Here is a 22,277-nt window from a genome sequence, read left to right on the forward strand (position 1 = left end):
GGGAACAGAACCTAGGCTGCCAAAGTGGAGCGCACCAAACTTTAACTACTAGACCATCAGGGCTGGCTCACTATTATAATTTAGCATGAACATATCTTTTATTCCTTTATTAAATGATATATTTCATCATTTTTTTAATAAAGGTATAATCAATCCTATTATTCAGTGACATAATTTTGGACTATAAGTAAATTATGTGGGTTCCACTCTCCCACTTCCAATGGGTATCCAAGAGCAAAAAATTAAAAGGTAAAACTGAATATTTTACCATCACTATGTATGTGCTGTTATATGTATCTCAGAAGATTTCCAGGGTGGACTTCAAAAGCAGAGCCTTGGTAATACTAGTAGAGATGTGATCCAATAGCTGTCTCCCAGGCTTGGCTTAATAATCAATAATAACAACGGCTACCCTATGTTGAGTGCTTATTATGTGCCAGGGCACAGAGCAAGGTACTTTCAAATCAATATTTCCTTTAATTCTCGCAGCAACCCTACAAGACAACAAGCTCATGTTTTTTTCTATGACTCAGTGTTCATTAATAGACAGGGCTTCCCTAGGTTACACTGACCCTGACAGTCTCATAAGAGTTTCTCCTTCCCAAGCCTTTAATCACTCCATACTCTACCTGCCTCTTAGAATGGTAAAGCTAAATGAGGTATCAAACAAATGCTGTATTCCTCCATTTTAAGTAGATACCCTATCTGCTCTGCGTGTAAGTTCTAGTTTCTACCGTCCCAAACACGGATCTTGATGTGAAAGAGGAAGAGAGAGAAGTTACATAAAATATAAAAGATATATAGTAGATTCAACTCCAATCCTAAGGAGCTTATAATGTAAAATAGACCAGGTAAATGAAGATTAAGACCACAGAAAACCATAAGAACACAAATGTGAAGAATATTACAAATTTGTACTAAATATGAAAACATTATAATAAAGGTAAAAATTATTTTTTATATATACCTACAAGCATGGTAAGGTTCACATGTAAACTGACAAAAATGATCATAGTAAAAGATATATTTAATCATTAGTAGCTGTCTACAAATTCCTAATGTACTCTTATGGCATTTTAGGCATGTAATTTAAAATTAAAAATAAGTAATTGATTCAGTTTTATTTTTTTTTTAAGCTCAAAGAATAAGGATTTTAATACCTCTTCAGGCCTTCCCAAAGCTGGAGTTCCTGTAAGGAGAATGGCTCGTTTGGCTTTCTGTACTATTGGCAGTAAAATCTTGCTGCGAGTTGCATTTCTGGACTTCATGTAGTGTGATTCATCCACTATAACTACTTGGAACTTCTGATTATTCAGTGCACCTATCAAAGTCTCTGCATCTGTGGTTAACAGACCATAACCCAGAACTGTCACCTTGCTGGCTGATATTCTCCTAGAAAAGAAAATCCATGTAATTGAAAAATATTTCAGCAACCAATTTATCATTAACAGTACAACTCTTTGAGAAGAAATACAGAAGAGAAGAAAAGAGGAAAAATAAGAGGAGATGGTACTACTGCTAAAACCCTATTTCTCTTAAGATTTTACCACCTTCAAATACGATAAATCAGAATCCAAATTTTAAAATTTTGGTTAACTAAAATCAAATTTTTGGTTAAATGGTCTTTGGAAGATTTTGACATCCAGCAAGCCAGGATAAGAACATTACTAGGAGAAGAACATTACTTTCTAAGAATATTTGCTTCCATGTGCCCAGGATCATGATGCGTATGGTGGATACTCAAATATTAGTTGACTATTCAATGAAGCCGTCCCACAAACAGGATACCAGTGGTTTTCAACCCAGGTGCTATTGGGATTTTGAGCAAAATAATACTTAGCATTGCAAGGCTGTCCAGCGCACTACAGGGCATTTTACATTCCTGGACCCTCCCATTAAAGGCCAGTAGAGTCCTTATCATTGTGACAACAGAAATGCCCCCGGCTCTGCTGTGGGGAAAAGAAGAGGTGGGTACCACCTCACGCAGAGATACATTGGGCTAAAGTGATCCCTGATCTTTTGAACTATCTCTATAATTCATACAGCTCTAATATTCTTTATCATATTGTAATGAAATTATCCATTTACATATTTATCTCTCTTATTATATCATAATATTGGTGAGGACAGGGAATGTGTCTTATTCATCTTTGTATATCCAGTGCTATGCTTCCAATGAGTTTGTAGAATGAAATAATTAGACAAATAAATGCATTAACAATAAAACACGTCACTTTTGCATTTTCTATATCACTAGTGAAAAATACAGGACAGAGTCAGTCCTCTGCAGTTCTCTCCCCTCTAACAGAAAAGTCAGAGCTCCTAAATAGCCAGCACCAATATGAGAATTGCATTTTTTTTCTTAATGACAAGGGCATTTAAAGATCTGGATAAATCTACTTAATATAGAGACTTATGAATTTCTTACTGTACTCAAACACCAGAAAACCCTGCAGAAGAAAAGTACAGGGTGAATATTATTAACTAACTTAGGTATACTGAGAGCAATATATAGAAGACAAGGGCTTCAAAGGCCACTGTAGCTTCTATCCTGCCATGTCTTGATTACCGCACAGTCCAGGAAAAACCGGCATATTCCAAAAGGAGGTATATGTATTTGTGGCAAATACATGTTGCCACATGTTGGCATAACCTAAAGCTGTTTCTTTAAGTACCTGGAAGACATTGGGTAATTTTTTCTGCCCTTAGCTGATATCATCCAGAAAAGATATACTCTGGGGTTGTAGTACTATCTAACATATCCCAAATGTTATTCAAATAAAAATACTGGCCACTATTTAATTGCATGAATGTATTTCCAAAATAACAACAAAAACTAGATGACCTAAATGCTATAAAAGATGATAGAGGAGAAATATTTTAAGAATACTTAAATGCAAACTTTTAAATAAGGTATAGCTAACAGAAAATGGGTATAGAGGCCTTAATAAATTCTACATTTTCTAAATTCTTAAGTTTTTAAAATTTTATGCAGTTTTATTGAAGGAGAGGAAATTTATTTATAATTATTGTCTACATTTTATTTTCACCATGCAAACAGTGTCCAAATTTCCTCGGGCCCAGAAAAATATATTTCATTGAATTAGAGTTACAAAGTTGAAAGAAAAAAGGCCTCCATCTATTTTCTGTTTCTCCTTCAATATTCACAAAGCCCAACATTTTTTGTACAAATGCTCTTTATGTTAACAATCTTAGAGAATACAATGCAGCACAATAATACTACAATAAAAAAAATCTAAGTATTAATAGACATTTATTTCAAGTAGATATACTGCTTTTTATTTGAGGCTCAGAAATTGGTAATTTTGAACTTCTGTAAACATGTAACTTGCATGGTTCACCTAGAAACTCAATGGAATAAATTATCAATATTCAAATTGATTGGTTTATTCCAATGGCTAGAAAACAAAATGATAAAAAACAGTAGCTACACTATGATTGATTTTTAGAGTAATGACTTCAAATAATCACAAAGCACATATTTTCAATATAGAAAATATTAAAATTATAAATTAATATAATAAAGAAAATAAAATTGGCTAATATTAATTTTGTTATACATAAAACTTGCATATTAACTAACAACTTACGAAGCAAAACCCACCATAGTTGCCAATAATAAAAGTTCACAAGCTTCAAGTTAATTATTGAAAAGTTGTGAAATTTATAATAGTCAGTTTTAAGTATATTTAAGGTATATATAAAGTAGATATATTACATGTATCTTTAAAAGTATATATATTTTACATTTACTTTTAAAACATACCATATAAAAGAACTTACAACATTAAATATACCATTGGGTTTTAGATATATAGTTCATATTTAAAAGCGTAAAATAAAATTCTCCACACTACTCCCTTAGTCCTAAATTATGATCTGTAGGTGATATTTCCTTAGTAAATATACATAGGAAGGCATTTTTTTTTCCTTAAAGATTAAAAAGTTGTTCTTACCCAACATCAGCTTTATTCTGAATAACATTGATTTCTTCTGGACCTAGCTCTGGGATCCATTTCTCTAATTCTTCTGTCCAAGGGTACCTCAGAGATGAAGGGACCACTATTAAAAGAGGCCATTCCTCCTTATAGAAGTAAGCAATGGCAATTGCCTGGATGGTCTTTCCTAGACCCATCTAAATTAAAAATAAACAAACAAATTAATTAAATTAAGGCTAAAATATTTTGAAAGAAAATATTTATCAAATATTTTATTTAAGAGTATTATTATTAAAATAATTTTCCAATGTAAAATCAATTGGATTACACAGTTAATAAAAAGCTCAAGATTACGATGACCTCTAAAATTCATTAAGTAAATTATATTATTTTCAAACCATTTGTGATTGGACTTAGATTGACCTTTAATTTTGTGGTCTAAGTGATCTTAATTTTGATCTAAGTGACCTTAGATGACCCTTAATTTTAAATACTGGTTACATTGGTTTCATATAATTTAATTTTATAAAGATGTGTGTGACCATTCATAATTTCTCCTCTTAGAGAACACAAGAGTAAATGCCTTACCTACATAGCACCAAATCATGTTATTTCAAAGCTAGAATTAGCCCTAAATCATGCACATTTTATAAAAGAAGTAAGCACCAAGTCGCTAAAATATTTAACTTAGTTAACTGGATGCAAAACTAGTAAGAGAGTCCAGGTCTCCGATGTCTTCCCACTTGATTGTTTTCACACTAATATATATACCCTGCCTCTAAGCTGTACTCATTTAAAAATTAGTTACTAGATGAATATTTTTAGTGGTTTTGTTTATAATAGCCAGAAACTGGAGACAACCCAAATGTGCTTCAAGTAGTGCATGGATAAAAACTGCAGTATATCCATACAATGGAATGCTATTCAGCAATAAAAAAGGAGCAAACTATTGCTATACACAACAACATGAATGAATCTAAAATGCATTTTGCAAAGTCAAAGAAGCCAGACTCAAAAGCTATATACTATATGATTCCATTTTTACGTCATTCTGGAAAGGTCAAAACAATAGGGACAGAAAGCAAGCACATCAGGGGCTGGGAGTAGGGGGAGGGAAGCAGCATAAGGGACTTTTCAAGATGATGGAGCTATTCTATTATCCTGATCGTGGTGGCAGGTACATGACTGTATGCGTTTGTTAGAAACTAGAGAATTGTACACTAAAAAACAGTGAATTTACCTAAAAGGGTGAATTATATCTCAATAATCGTGACTTGAAAAAAAAGTAGTTACTATTCTGAATCATGAGAAAGACTAAAAGACATAGGCCCCGCTTACCAGACTATTCAAAGAGAAAAAGGCACAGAAACCTAAAACAATTCATTTAAAATGAGTTTTAACTGCTAAGCAAAATTAAAGAAAAGAGAAAAAGGAAGTTTGGGACTTTTAGCAAGTCTCCATTAAGAAAGCCCGGTTTTGTGTATGTGTTTTTCATTTAACGACAACAACAAAAGTGATCTTATAATAATTTAAGCAAAATTACATTTATATCCATCAAACTCAAAGAGAAAAGAGAAAACTAATGTGAATTGCTTAGGGGGAAAATGTTCTTTTGACTAGAATAAAGACTGCCAAAGGGAAACATGATAAACAAAATGTAGGAAGTGATTTTGTTTCTCACATGGTGTATAGTAAGTGCTCAGATATTACTAGACTGCATGAGCCAATTAATGACTAAATAAAGATCAAGGACTTTAAATTCTCTGGGACAGGCAAGACCCAGTGGTAGAATCTGAGTCCCAGAGAAAGAATCCTACTTCCCAGAAAATTAGGGAAACAAAACAGACCCCTATTTCCAGAGAAATTAAAATTAAGAAAATGGGTTATAAAACCATGGCAGGAAGCAAAACCAGGGACCCACAGCTATGGCACACAGTTAGGTCCACACATAAAAAATAAGGCCATGACTCAGCTCCTGGAACTGCGCTCACGGTCAGAGTTGTTCTGGGGAAGCAGCAACACTAATGACCTCAAGCCAGGTAAAGATCTGTAATTGTAAAATTTCTGCAGCCTTGGAAACAAGTTGGTTCCAGGATCTAGTGATGTTTAAGTGGTTTCAGCTATTAGGATTGGAGGGCTTTGAGGACGAGGAAACATACCAGTCATTATACCATACATTGGTGCATAATTGCTCTTTGGTTCAAATTTTCAAAACTAAGTTATGTAAAGTCTGTTGTTTTCTCTTAGGGCTATGTCTACCACTATCAGGTGAATGTTAAATTTGGCTATGTAGGCCTAAAGGTTGGGTTGTATGCTATTCCTTGGAAAGAGATACTGAATATTAAGGTGTTAAATGATTTAAGTTTATAATAAAATATGTAGGCTCTTATGTGTGTGTGTACATGTACTTTCCCAAGTTATCTTAACCTGTTACCAAGCCCTGCCTAACTTAAATTCAATTTTATTCTTAAAATACTAGGTAGAAAATAATTTTTATCTTCAGCTGGATCTTGTTTCAATATTAAAAGCTTTTAGACTTAGCTTTGGCTCTATACGTGAATGTTATGTGCTTCAAAACTGTGAAATGATAACTAATAATATTACTTCCCTAAGACTAAAAGTTTTTCATTTACCTTCCTCCCGCTTTTTAAAAACTGCAAACACCATTTTACCAAGAATCTTCCACCTTTACAAGGTTCAACTCTGATCTCTGTCTCCTTAGCACCAAAATAGTGCTGAAATCTCTGCTTAGTTCTTTATTCTCCCAACTTCAGATTTTGGCTGGGCTTCTGGGAGTCTCACCCTGTGCACGTGGAGTTTAGGAGATGGCCAATGATTGGAGGGTAATATGTACGCAATTTTGGGGGTCTTTCTCTCAAGCTTTCTCCTCTCTGGGATTTTTCTATTCATGTCGCAACGGCATAATGCATAGTTTGGGAGCTAGACAGAACTAGACAGAGCAGTCTCTGATAGAAACAGGTCTAAGCAGCCATTTCAACTATGTGGCTTATGGCTTTGAGAAGAAATTGAACATTCAGTGACGTATCTGGGCAGCTGAAGAACGGAAAGCCAATTTTAGTTCCTCATTAAGATTTTAAATCTGCATACTTAAAAGGGTCTTCCAAAGGAGTCTATTCTAGAACAAACGGGCCACCTACTCTAAATTAAGTAAAGAAACCCACAAAGGGAAATGTCACACTGAAATCCTATGTTCTATTATTTATTATTGTTAAGGAGGTGCATGTTTCAGCAGAACCATTTCCTTGTTCTTGTAGATTAAGTTATACTTTCTTACAGAGAGGTTTAAATGTTATGTCTGAAAGCTTTTGTTTATTCTTAGACGTGTATGTTTGTGTGTTCATTCATGTGTTCTTGTCTTATAGGAGACAAGGGGCAGGGAACAGCCCATAGAAATATGGATATTCAGGCCTGATCTTCTCTTTATACTTAAGAATGAAGAGGCCACTCTTTAGGAAATGTGCTGTCATACTTCCCTGATGGTCTGGCTCTTCATCATGTATGGGAGCAAGACTTCTGAAGGGAAAACACTTGAATCACCTGAGGCTGGAAAGGAGGTGGGCCTCAGATGGCAGCAGGACGAAAAACTTTTATCTCTCAAGACAAGACATTGAGTTGAGGATGGTAGCCGAACTCAAGTAAGCCTGTACTCCAAAACACTGCTGACTGATGCCCATGTGGGGGATAGCAAAAAGTGAAGCAGTGAGAAAGCTCTGCAATGGACAGAGAGGCTGTCTAGGACAAAATGTACTTTAAAAATAGCAATTTCTAGTATCAGCAGTTAATTGTTACACTTTTAATACCGTAGTTTTATTCTTCCCAAGTCTCCAGGAAAATTTCATTAAAAGTTACAGCTTTACAAATGGGATAAAATAGTATCAACAGATAAATCTGAGTAAAGGGTATTATGCTTTCTGTATTATTCATATTCTTGTAACTCTTCCAAATAAAAAGCTAGGAAAAAAAAAAGTTCCAGCTCTACAACCTAGTATCAGTTGTGCTGGGCAGAAGGACAAGACGGCTGTCCTACATTTCAAAAGGAGTGGCCAAGAGGAAAAGATACGAAAATATTTCAGACAGTGCTAAAGGAAGAAAAGTTTCTACGTTCTTTCAAAATTATTTTAGGGCCGGCCCTGTGGCTTGGCGGTTAAGTGCGTGCGCTCTGCTGCTGGCGGCCCGGGTTCGGATCCTGGGCATGCACCGACGCGCAGCTTCTCCGGCCATGCTGAGGCCACATCCCACATACGGCAACTAGAAGGATGTGCAGCTATGACATACAACTATCTACTGGGGCTTTGGGGGAAATAAATAAATAAATAAAATTATAAAAAAAAATAATAAAATTATTTTAGAGTCAACACGGATACTGAAACATGAAGGGCAGCACAAAAGATAATCAAAGATCAATGTGAGTTTTGGTACAAACACTTTAAGTAGACTATTAAAATACAGAATTCAGTAGATTATTAAAAGAATAACATGACCAAGAGGAGTTCAAGTCCAGGAATAAAAAGACTACTCAAGGGGCCAGCCCCAAGGCTTAGCGGCTAAGTGTGCGTGCTCCGCTACTGGCCACCCGGGTTTGGAACCCCGGGCGCGCACCCACGCACCACTTGTCTGGCCATGCTCAGGCAGCATGCCACATACAGCAACTAGAAGGATGTGTAACTATGACATACCACTATCTACTGGGGCTTTGGAGAGAAAAAGGAGGGGGATTGGCAATACATGTTAGCTCAGGGCCGGTATTACTCAGCAAAAAGAGGAGGATTAGCATGGATGTTAGCTCAGGGCTGATCTTCCTCACAAAAAAAAAAAAAAAGACTGTTCAACATAGGAAATTCTGTTATGATAATTCACAATGTTAATAGATCAAAGGGAAAATGTAATATGATAATCTTTAGATGCTGAAAAGACACCTAAAAAAATTCAGATTTCATTCTTGATAAAAGCACTTTATTAGCAACTATTACTAAAAGGATAATCTCTTCATGTGAGAAAAAGTACGTATCTCAACGAAAGAGGCTGCATCATACTTAATGGAGAAAAAACATTCCCATTAATATCAGAAACAGGAGAAAGAAATGAGAGATATAAATATTAGAACAGATAGGCAAAAAGTGTATTATTCGCAGATAATGTGACCAAATACTTAGAAACCAAAAGAATCAATAGAAAAATGATTACTACTATTGGTAGTAACACCTAAGAAACACCTACGGAATTTAGGTAAGTGGCTAGTTCCAAATTATGATGAAAAAATTTTGGTACTTTGGAAGAAATAATCAATACCGAGCAATGAAACAGAATAGAATACAGGAATAGGCCAAATACATATGAGAGTTGAGTATATGATAAAGGTGGCATTTTAAGCCAATAAAAAAAATAATTTATTCAATTAATGCTGTTAGGAAAATTGGCTAAGAAACCAGATTATGTCACCTCAAAATATGCCTCTTTGACACAAAAATTATTTTGCGATAAAGGCAATTAAGAAGCAGGAAATGCAGGAAAAGCTCCTCATTTTCTGCCTAACGGAAGGAAATAAATTCTCCTTTTACTGAAGACAAACTCTTATCAGCCTAGGGAGGCACCAGAGGAATCTGCAAACCAATCTTGTTAAACCAATCCTTATCTTCCTAGTTACTTCTTCACCATTTACTATCCCTAACCCAAACCCCTTTGTCTTGTCAATTCTTCACAAATTTATTGTTTCTTTGTCTGAAAGGTATAAAAACTTCCTGCTCTGGCCACTTCTTCAGGTCTTCATTCTCTTGTGAAGGTTCCACGTACACGTAAAAATTCAACAAAATGTGTATGCTTTTCTCCTGTTAATCTGTCTTTGTCGGTTTAATTTTCACATCCACCCAGGGACCCTAACAGGGTTAAGGAAAACTTTTTCCTCCACTACACTAACCATTTGGAAAAATAATAAAACTGGATCTTTGCCTCACCCCTCACTTTAAGACAATTTCCAGATAGATCAAATATTTACATATTAAAAAAACACATAAAAGTGATAGAAAAAAGATCGGTAAAAATAAAAACTCAGAGTAGACATTTTTATTCATTATACCAAATCCAGAAAGCATAAAGGAAAATACAAATAGAACTAAATGAAAATTTAAAATTTATATACCAGAGAGAATAAAACAAATGGAAACAAACAAAAAAACTCTAACACAAATGACAAAAGGCTAATTTCTGCAATTTATGAAAAGCTCCTACCAAAGAGGAAAAACAATCTAATAGAAAAATGGAGAAATGGACAACCAACTCATAAAGAAATAAATACGTTCAACAAATATCAAAAAGATGCTCAATCTCATAATTATAGATGAACAAATCAAAACTATGAGAAACCATTTTGCACCTACAGAATAAATAAAAACTAAAGATTTGATAACAGTGCTGGAGAAGGTTTGGGGAAACAGGCACTTGTACACTGTTATGGGAATAAATACTGATTTGACTATCTAGCAAGTCCAATGCTTGGAATTTATTCAGTGATATACTTGCATAGTACACTAAATCCATAAACAGGAGACCAGTTAGAGAAAATAAGGTACATCCATACAATGAGATGACAAGAGATTTTCACATATTGAGGTATATGGGGTAACTATTTGGGTTCAAAACTGATTTGGCTTAAACTAAAGAAGCCTGACTTATGGCCCATCAAACATATATTCTACATCTGCTTTAACCATTAAAGTAAAGAATGCACTGTCTTAGGTAAGAATGCATACTTCCCCCCCTATTGAAAATGCCCTACTAGTAACACCCATATTAGTCCCTTTCTCAACATCAGGGTCATAATGACCTGCTAATTTGCAACTGAATACCTCTTGAAACTTTGATGACTATATATCCTGGGCATGTTTAATGTGTGTTCTTTGTTCTAAAAAGGTATAACACTGTACTGAAAACCATGCTTCTCCAGAAAGAATCTTTCTGGAAAAGGCCTTCCTGGGTTATAATGTTCACCCTGGCTCAAGTAAAACTCACCTATCTCTCTTATCTAAAGAATGGTTACTGGTTATTTTGTGTTGACATAGATACTATGTAAACATTTTTTAAAATGATGTAGATCTATATACTGACATGGAAAGATTGCTAAGTCAGTAGCTGCAAAACAGTCTACTGAAAAGAAAAATAGTATGGTAAACATGATCTAGTTAGTATTCGGAGAAAGAAAAAGGGAGAAGTAACAGAGAAAAAGAGAGGAAGGCAGAGGTGGAGAGAAGGGAAAGAGGGAGGACACAAGGAAGGAACTATTAACACTTAGCATTAGAGGATGGGACTGTAGGGATAAGGAGGGAAGAAAAATACAAACTTTGAGCTTATATTAAGTCTTCAACGCTGTGTACATATGCCCTCTGAATAAATATTTGTTGGAGGAGGGAAGTAAAGGACAGAGAGAGAAAACTTCTTTTAAAAATATCCACGAGACTCTTTGAGAAATAGCAAATTCCTAAGTATTAAACTGGTTAAGTGTTTATGCCAAAACCTGGACAGCAATGTGACCTTATTATTATTATTTTGGGTAAGTGTGTGGAGGAAGATCAGCCCTGAGCTAACATCTGCCAATCCTTCTCTTTTTGCTGAGGAAGACTGGCCCTGGGCTAACATCCGTGCCCATCTTCCACTACTTTATATGGGACGCTGCCACAGCATGGCTTGACAAGCAGTGCGTTGGTGTGTGCCCGGGATCCGAACCCCGGGCCGCTGCAGAAGAGCGCGAGCACTTAACCACTACGCCACTGGGCCGGCCCTAATGTGACCTTATTATAAAGTCACAGTCTACTGAAGTACTATGACATTGAGGTGGGGGAGGGGGTTGGACAAGGGAGAGGGAGAGGTGGTAGGGAGAGAGGGATGAGGTGAGGGAGAGACATAAATTAAACATACATATATTTAACTGTAGAATTGAAGCCAGGTATCTGAGGGTTACAGTAAATATTCAATTAGACATGATTACCCTTCAACCTTGTTGCCAACACAGACACAGATGAAAAGAAGTTAATCTTGTTAATTTGCTATTTTCTTGTTTAACCTGAGGGGTGACTCAATGGTCACAAGGATTTATGAGCTTGTTTTGCAGAAGAAAAAGAATGCCTTTAAGGAAGTTATGATCACCAGATAACCAGCCCCCAGCAGCCTTGAGGCCCAGAAGTCTGACTGCCCAAGGGTTTATCTGGAGTGAAAGAAACATGAATTTCCCCTTTGTTTCTCTGAAACTCCTCCTCCCAAGCCCCTTAGCTCTATAAAGATGCCCTGCTTTCTTCTTTCATTAAGGTGAATTTTAGAGAACCTATCCTCCCACCTTCTCGTGTTGGCCAACTCAAATAAATCTTTCTCCAACTCCAAGCACCAGTGTCACAGTGACTGGCTTATTGTGCACTAGGCACATGAATTTGGGATTAAGAGGTTTGGTATCAGAATGAAAGAAGAGCTTTTCAAAAAAAATATTGGTCAAATCCACACTCAAGGGAAAATGAAGAAGCAAAAAATGAAGAAGGCTAGGGTTGCATGATTTTTTATCCTACTTTTGTTGATGATTAGGTCAAAACTTGGAGTAAGTCATTGTTCCTTAACATGCTTGGATTTTCAATCTGTAACAATTGGAGACTGTATTACATTACTCATTTCTAGGGAATATGTGGGAAGGTGTATAAGGAATAATTTATGTGTTTCCTGGAAAAAAACAATTTCACTCAATAAAAGAACAATCTCAATATTTTGAATTTCAAAACATAAAAAAAAGAACAATGAGCACAGACTATAATATTTCAGAAGATTTTTAAGTCATATCTCTAATGTGGGCAGCAATCTATTCTTACCATATTCAAAATCTTTAGTAATCATTCATTGAAGTGCAGCAGAATACACCATCCCAAAATAAGCCTCTTTGCAATAAAGATTACTTTGAGCTGATTATTTTTAAGAAACTGCAGACACAGGAGAGGCTCTGAACATAGAGTAGAAATTACCTTTTTGTAAGGAAAGTTTACATTTATAAAGGAAATCTCTTTTTGTAAGGGTGTCTCCCTATCTGTACCTGGAAGGGAGGGATGACTCTCTTATCAATGGAGAAGGCACTGACTTAAATCTGCATAACAAATCTGACCCTTGTTTAACATGCTTTTCCTGGTAACCTCCCATAACTGACCTCCCCAACCCCAACATCTTTCTTTTGTGTTTAGCTGAAGATAGTATTTAAGGCAGTAGCCTGGGCCACCTCAGAGAGTTTACTCCTTTTTCCTCGATATCTCCCCTGTATACACTAGATATGCATGTTAGTAAACTTCTGTTTGTTTTTCTCTTGTTAATCTGTCTTTTATTACAGGGAGTCTCACCCAAGAACTCAGAAGGGTAGAGGGAAAATTATTTTTCCTCCTGTAAATTCATATTTAATCTTGAGATACTTAACTATAATGTGAAATGCTCAGATGTATATGTATTATTCATTCAAACAGTACCACTCCTAAGGTAAGGTGTGAATAAATAAAAGATAATGACAGAATAATGTAGATTAGCAATGCTCAATAGTTCAGAAGTAGATGTTCCACATGTTTTTCTTATTTTTTATATCTGTTTTTTAAAATTAAATTCAGGTGAAAAAACTTTAGTAAGATTCTATTCATTTTCTCCATATGTATTTTGGGATTAGTACCTTGGCGATTTCTTGAAAAAGAGAGCCCAACACAACACAAAGAACACAATTATCCATGCTGAGGAGAAAAAAAAGCAAGAAAAGGAAAACAAAAGTAGTCTAATTTTTGGTTATGCTCTAGGTTCTTAAAATCTATTATGCTTATTAATCATTTGGATACTAGTTAAAAATTCAGGCTTCAGGGCACCAATTTACCAAATTTTGATTCAAAACAACTGGACTTTTTAAATTTTTTTTGTGAGGAAGATCAGCCCTGAGCTAACACCCATGCCAATCCTCCTCTTTTTGCTGAGGAAGACTGGCCCTGAGCTAATATCCGTGCCAATCTTCTTCCACTTTATGTGGGACCCACCACAGCATGGCCTGACAAGTGGTGCGTGGGTGGGCGCCTGGGATCTGAACCCGCGCACTTAACCACTAAGCCAGGGGGCCGGCCGGAAAAACAACTGGACTTTTAAAATAAGGACCCCTGAAGGGATTCTTAGGTGGATGGCTTTCAGGTCGCATTTTGAAAATAACTGCTCTAAAGATTAAACTTCGGGGAAAAAAATCTTACAGGGCTTTGCCTAACTTTTGGCCATTTTCTCCTCAGGAGGAAAAAAAAAGATGAAACCTGAATTAACACTTTCAAGATTTTATTGTTGAACTTCTTAATTTCTGGGGAATCTTGTTCCTTCATTGATCTTCAATTATAATTCCAAGGCAGTAAAAATACAGTGCTTTCTACTTTGCTATATAATATACAGAACAACTTTAACAAAAACACAATTTGGCTTCTAACTTCACAATCTATTTAGATGAACTAACAATTTAATAGAAAAAGACTAATTTCAGAAGTTTAATAAAGGCTCTGAAAGGGAATCTAATTTGCACATTGATTATCTTTGATTATCTGTTATTTCAAGTAATCAAAGTGCTATATCTAAGCTGCTATGATCAAAACTTAACTGTTTAAAAAGTGGAAGAATTAATAACTTACATCGCTAAAATTTCTAGTTGTAATGAACATAGAGAAATCAAATATAATGCATTCTTAAAGAAAAGAGAAACATATGAAAAATACAAAATTATCCATGTTGTATAATAACACTGTGAATATGTTGATCACAAATGTAAACAAAGCAGTCTTTCAAAAGTATATGAAAACAAGGACTAAGAAACAAAGAGTACACAGTGAACATTTGCACTTGTGTTATTATTGCCATTAATGATCATAGATCAATTCAGCTAGAGATTTTATAAAAGATAAGATGAATAAATCCCTTGCTCAGCATCGTAAATAATTATAGCGTTGTGCTTTGTTTCCTTTTTTATGTGACAACACTATAATTAATTTGAAGACAACATCAGAATTAAGAATAAAGAAATCTTGTGTTGAAATTAGGATCAGTATATTAAAATAATGTCTTCTTCAGTTATATAATGGCACATAAAAAATTGTGGTGGAAGTGAAGTAAATACATAAGGCCACCACTTATTTGTGACTAGAGGAAAATTACTTCTGTTTTCAAAATAAGGAATCAAATGCAAATCAATCAATGGCTTCAGAGACAGAATTTTTGCAAGGTTATTAGAAAGCTTTCAGTTGAACAAGTACTTGTATCAATCTGCCAATTCACGTGTTGACACATAGCAATCACTTTAAAACCAGTAGAAAGAACTTGAAATCTCAATCCAGTAATTTTTGAAAATGTTAATTAAGCAACGTCAGAGATTCACTACTCAGATTCAGAACTGAGACCCTTTTAAGTGGGTCTTATACATATTACAAAGGAAGTAAAAAAGAAGACTTCATGAGAAAAGTTTTTTTTTAAAGAAAAGTAAGAATTAACTTACTTAAATGGTTACATAAAATGAAAAGGAAACAAGCAGAAGAAAACAAAAGGCTAATCATATCTTCTACTAGTTGCCAAAATGCCATTAGTCACTAAAAATGGAGTCCTAATGATTTGGGTAGATAGCTTTCAAAGGTTAACAAGTAAAGGATGGTCATCAAAGCCTGAGATTAGACTGGAGTATTATTTGCTGAAGTGGAATCAAGAATGTGAATCATATAAAGCTGCAAAATCAATTTGCCATTCTAAGAAAAAGAAATGGAATGTTACCAAAAATAAAAATTGCTGTTTAAATTGGCTTAGGCAATATAGAAAAAAACAGGACTATTAAGGAATACGAAAAAGAAAACCATCAATGGTTTTAAAAGTACTTATTACTTACAAATTAATTTTTATATGTTTAGAGAATATTCACAGGGATGATTTTTTGGTCCAAAAATCAACCATCCCATATCAAAGTAGATATTCTTGGGTCCAAACTATATAGTTTTCTTCTCTAAAGCAGAATCTGTATAGGTTGCTCCTATATTAGTCATAGTTACAGATAATTTCTCCTACAACGCAATGTCACAGGAACCCTAGGAAAGTATGATAGCAAGGTGAAATATATTTGGTTTCTGACATTTTTATTGGATAGGGATGCCCCTTGTTTTCCCAATATAACTAAATTTATTATTGGATAACTTCTCTATTCTTTCTCTTTTTTGTCTTCTACTAGAACTAATAATGGCTCCAAATTTCTTAAACGAATCCATGTTCAGAATAACCTCAAAAGTACACAGCCCATCAATTATTACTTAATGAATTCAATTTTAATCCATAAAAAGAAATGAGATATGTCAAAATTATGATAATGGCATCATATGCTAGTCACAGTCCTCATTTATTAAATATTATCCATGTCAAAATAAAAAAAATTGATTCTGGTCTTGTGGAACCAGTTGACTAGAGAAAATGTAATACATCTGAACTTCAGAAAATTTAATGAAAATGTTATCTAAGAAAATCTTCCAAAGAAACAAATTCAAATTGTGTTTAGAATCAAAATAAAAGTTACTTGCAAAGTATTAATGACTATCACGATAAACAGTAAATAAGAAAAGTTAATTTATATGGGGAATACATATATGTTAAGATCTAACCTAGGCAGGCTTGATTTTATTTTACTGAAATATTAGTGACATTAAAAATAGAGAAGATAGTTCATTAAATCCATAGTTAACACTATATCATAAAATAATAAAGAAAATGACAAAAAATATTATGAAAATGTTGGAATAAAAAAGTGTAGGGGAGTAGAATTTGTCACCTCAAAATGTGTCTCTTTGGCTTGATTATTTTTAAGAACAAAACACTCAGGAAGAAACTTTGACCTTCCTCCTAACTGCCTACAAGAATTTAAGACAGAAGGTCTGTTTCAGGAAGGACCTAACACCATATATAACTACAGTATAATATGAACTAGGTGGGGTACACAGGGAGGAACCTAGCAAGGCCCATTTGGTCAAAGTCCTCTCCATGTCCCATTGTCTTTGCAAGGTATGGCAACCATTTGTTTACCAAACATTTGCTTTTCCATCTCCATGTGAATCACCTTCCTCCTCTTTGAAGTCCCAAACCTCTACCCCCAACATCCTCTTTTGTCTTTAGCTAAAGATAATATTTTTGGTGGTGGCTTTGCCCATTTTGGCAAAGTTACTCAGTTTTCCTGGACTTCTCCCATGTATACATGTTATTAGACTTGTTTGATTTTCTCCCGTTATTCTGTCTCATGTCAATTTAATTCTTAGACCAGCCAAAAGAACCTACAAGGGTAGAGGAAAATTTTTTCCTCTCCCACAAAAGTAATAAATGTCAGGAATTAATGTTAGAATTTAAAAAGTAAGATAACCAATTCATTTGATGTATTAATGATATATTATGAAATAACCTAAAACATGGATTTTTTTTTTTTTTTTTGGTGAGGCAGATTGCCCTGAGCTAATATCTGTTCCCAATCTTCCTCTTTTTGCTTGAGGAAGATTGTCCCTGAGCTAATATCTGTGCCAATCTTCCTCTATTTTGTATATGGGACACTGCCACAGCATGGCTTGATGAGTGGTGTGTAGGTCCACACCTGGGATCCAAATCCACACCTGGGATCCAAATCCACGAACCCCAGGCCGCTGAAGTGGAGCGCACGAACTTAACCACTACGCCACTGGGCCAGCCCCTAACATATAGATTTTAAATAAAAATGTACTGAAAAGAATATTCAGCTGATGGTATTTATCCATTTACCCTTTCTAATATTATTCATCATTGATAGCCTCAGTACTAATATTAATCAAAATAAATAAAAAGTCATTTCACTTTATGTGGAAACTCATTTAGGTCAGGGAAGAAAAGGGCCTTGCAGTAGCAAAAATGAAGAATAAGAAACAGACACATAAAACAGTCTTAAGAGATTTAAGTAAAGGGCCTAACTTGTCTCAGTAGTTGACAACCTTGAGTGACTGAAAAATATCAAATTATGCTTAGTGCATAATGTTTAGAGAAGCAGGAATATATAGAAAGCATTTCCTTTCAAAATTGTTATGGTAAAAAAAATTTGGATGCTTGGCTGTCCTAAAAACTTTGATTCTCTAGAAATATCTAATTTACTATAACCTTAAAAACATAAAATTTCAAAACAACAGGAAAATATTATCATCATTAAAAAACATTGAAGTTTAACTTTTTAAATTAACTTTAGAGCTTGAGAGAAGGAGAATAAGATTAGAACTTGCAGAAAATGCCAAAAGATTGAATCATTGTACTGAAAACTTTTGGATCACTTATGAGTAAAATTAGATAAAGGTTAAGAAAGACACATACTTCACATCACTGTAATATACAAAAAGAGGACACTAAGAATCTAGAAAAGCAGTTCTTAAACTTTTAAAAAGAAATGTAAGCCTTTTTCAAATAAAACATTACACAGAAACTCAACCTTTGTAAAGCCAAAAAAGTGAGGCAGGTACGGCTAAAGGAGAGTAGGGACCTCATAGCCCCATAGCCTCAGTTTCAACCTCAGTTCTGTGAAATACAGCTTGTAAACCATGGGAGGTTACCCAGTCAATAAAATCCTCAATTTTCCTTTTTTCAGTGCTGGTTTTCTACTTAACTTCTTCTACAAGGCCCACCTCAAATCTACCTCCTCCACAGAGCCTTCTAACTTAATCAAGCTAAAATTAAGGGTTCCTTCCACAAAAGTGCCATAGAATTTATATTGTAAACTTCATTTCCAACATTTACAGTATCTTACTTTTTACATATACCACACAGAGATATACAGCCCGTCCTGTTCCCTTCCTGACTGAAAGCTTCTCAGAGGGTAAGTATGTTTCTTAATCTATATTCCTAAGAACTTATCAAACAGAAGACCCTTGATAATATTTATTTGTTGAATATAGGAGTAAAAGGTAGGTTAATCAATGGCTAAAGGAAAAAAAAAAATGGCTTTAAAATGTTCTAATGTAAAGAAAAAAGACCTGGACTGATAACATCTCTGTCTGCTGCTCTCTATGAAAAGTCTGGAGCTCTTATGTATATTCAGAATTGTTGTCCAATTCCCAATGCAGCTATGGCTCCTTCAGGCTTTTACGTTCTGTGAAAACTTAAGCCCGTTACTAAAAAAAGGAAAAGCAGATTATGGGGTGATATTTAAACTACCCTTTCTGATTTTAAATAATTTATCTTCATTAAGGACATTCCATTTAATAAAAACTGGTAAGGCAGGAATGTTTGCAACATCCTCCTTACAACGTACTTGGAAGCATTAATGTATAACAACAGTGCCTTAGGGTGAGATAATGGCACTAGTGTTTTGTGCCTTTTAAATGCTTATGTGAATTGTAAAGATTATTTTCCAGGAAGATGTTTTGTATCTGACTTTATCTGGGTAGGGTTTAATTCACCATTGCTGTCACCTCTGCTTTTCATTTTGAATTTTGCCCAAGACTATTGAGTGAACATTGTAATGACCAAGCTGTGCAAAACAGCAGGAGCCCTGAACAAAATTACATTAGCCTCCAAAGAAATCAGGGGAAACTTCTTTAAAATTGAAAATGCCATCAGTTGCATTTGTACATTCCTAATGTTCAAGATAAAAAATTTCAGACTGAAGGATGACTTGAAGGACAGTAAGAAGACACTATGCTAGACATTTTGATAAAATTTTTAAAAAGATCTCCAAAACCCAAAACCCATTTAAAGGAATCTTTTCGCCATTATTTCCTTGCCTAGAATAACTGGAAGTGGGTGGTAGTGGGTTATAGACCTGATATAAAGTACTGGTGACTGGTAGACAATATGTCCCTCTTGTTTAGATGAAGAGATCTTTCTTGATGAGCTCAAATGATCTCAACTCAACAACAACAACAACAGAAATTACTAAGACAAAAGAAGTTCTCTCTCTTATTCATTCAGAAGGTATTAACTAGAAATCTCCTATTCCCCAGACACTGCTAGGTAGACATAGCTTGAGTTCTAGGAGTTCCAACCTATGGGAGAGAACCAGATAAGTACAGCAGAACATAATTCAAACACTACAGTAGAAGTGAGAACACAGAGGAACCCAGAGACACCAAGGATGGTGACACAGAGGAAGTGATATTTCAAGAGGATTTTGTTACATGGACTTGAGGGAAAAGATGGGATACAGATGGAAAGGAATTCATCAGAAAAAGAACAACATATATAGAGATATCAAAGCATAAAAAATCCTAGTGTTTGAGAATAGGAGAAAAGGGAAAAGGAATATTGAAATATATTCCTCTTGTTCCTTACATAAGTAATCTCATGAGAAAAGTATTATTATTCCCTACTTTACACAGGAAACTGAGGCTCAGAGAGATTAATTAACCTGTCTAATATGACATTGATAACAAGTGGTAGATATTACAATAAGTAAAGATATGGAAGTCTCGCTAGAATTTATGCTGGAGAAAAGCAGAAGAAGAGAATGGAAGAAACAGGTAGTGGCTGGCTTGTGAAGTGCTTTAGTCTATAGGCAACAGGGATAAATGGAGAATTTTAGGAATATAACTCTAGCGGCAGCAAACAGTGGCTGTTGTCATTTGATTCAGCTTTGGCCTTTGGAAAACGAAGGAAAGACTCCCTAACTCATTCTATGCAGCCTGCATTACTACAACACCAAACACAGACAAAGATATTAAAAGAAAATTAGAGACCAGTACCTCTTATGAACATAGATGCAAAAATCCTCAACAAAATATTAGCAAATCAAATCCAACAATGTATTAGAAGAATTATACATCATGACTAAGTAGAATCTATCCTAGGTATGCAAGACTGGTTCAACACTTGAATATCAATAAATGTGATCCACCACATCAATAGACTAAAGAAGAAAAATTATATGATCATATCAACTTATGCAGAAAAAACATTTGATAAAATCCAACACCCATTCATGACAAAAACTCTCAGAAAACTAGGAACACAGGAGAACTTCCTCAATTTGAAAAAGGGCATCTACAAAAAACCTACAGCAAACATCATGCTTAATGATGAGAAACTGGATGCTTTCCGCCTAAAATCAGGAACAAGGCAAGGCTGTCTTGTCTCACCATTCCTATTCAACATTGTGTACTAGAAGACCCAGATAGTATGAAGATAAAAAAAGAAAAGAAAAGGTATATACATTGTAGACATATTATATATGAGACATAGCTCGTTTTATTGTGCTTTACTTTATTGTGCTTCACAGCGATTGCATTTTTTACAAATTGAAGGTTTGTGGCAACCCTGCATCGAGCAAGTCTATTGGTGCCACTTTTCCAACAGCATTTGCTCACTTCGTGTCTCTGCATCACATTTTGGTAATTCTCGCAGTATTTCAAACTTTTTCACTATTATTATATTTGTTATGGTGATCTGTGATCAGTGATCTTTAATGTTACTATTGTAATTGTTCTGGGATGCCACGAACCGCACCCATATAAGACGGCAAACTTAATCGATAAACGTTGTATATGTTCTGACTGCTGCACTGACTGGCTGTTCCCCCATCTCTCTCTCTCTCCTCAGTCCTCCCTATTCCCTGAGAGACAACAATACTGAAATTAGGCCAATTCATAACTCTACAATGGCCTCTAAGTAGTCAAGTGAAAGGAAGAGTTGCATGTCTCTCACTTTAAATCAAAACTAAAAATGATTAACCTGAGTGAGGAAGGCATGCCAAAAGCCAAGACAGGCCGAAAACTAGGCCTCTGATGCCAAATACTTAGCCAAGTTGTGAATACAAAGGAAAAATTCTTGAAGGAAATTACAAGTGCTACTCCAGTGAACACAAGAATGATAAGAAAGCAAAACAGCCTTATTGCTGATATGGAGAAAGTTTTAGTGGTCTAGATAGAAGATCAAACCAGCCACAACATTCCCTTAAGCCAAAGCCTAATCCAGAGCAAGGCCCTAAGTCTCTTCAGTTCTATGAAGGCTGAGAGAGGTGAGGAAGCTGCAGAGGAAACATTTGAAGCTAGCAGAGGTTGGTTCATGAGGTTTAAGGAAAGAAGCCGTCTCCATAACAAAAAAGTGCAAGGTAAAGCAGCAAGTGCTGATGTAGAAGCTGCAGCAAGTTATCCAGAAGATCTAGCTAAAATAACTAATGAAGGTGGCTACACTAAATAGATTTTCAATGTAGACAAGACAGGCTTCTATTGGAAGAAGATGCCATCTAGGGACTTTTATAGCTAGAGAGGAGAAGTCAGTGCCTGGATTCAAAGCTTCAAAGAACAGGCTGACTCT

General features: G+C 35.1%; 1 protein-coding gene across 2 annotated transcripts in view; it reads right to left on the reverse strand.

Annotated features, from left to right (window-relative positions):
• The window catches only part of ZRANB3 (zinc finger RANBP2-type containing 3), a 240,023-nt gene that overhangs the window by 103,250 nt on the left and 114,496 nt on the right, over window positions 1-22,277 (reverse strand). For both annotated transcript variants that reach the window (XM_058548870.1, XM_058548871.1), the window contains 2 exons: window positions 3,978-4,156; window positions 1,161-1,392 (listed from right to left, as the gene is read on the reverse strand). In XM_058548870.1, coding sequence (XP_058404853.1) covers window positions 1,161-1,392; window positions 3,978-4,156 — 411 coding nt within the window. The remainder of the gene's footprint in view (window positions 1-1,160; window positions 1,393-3,977; window positions 4,157-22,277) is intronic.

The sequence above is a fragment of the Diceros bicornis genome, chromosome 10 (genome assembly GCF_020826845.1).
Source record: "Diceros bicornis minor isolate mBicDic1 chromosome 10, mDicBic1.mat.cur, whole genome shotgun sequence".
Taxonomy (NCBI): Eukaryota; Metazoa; Chordata; class Mammalia; order Perissodactyla; family Rhinocerotidae; genus Diceros; species Diceros bicornis.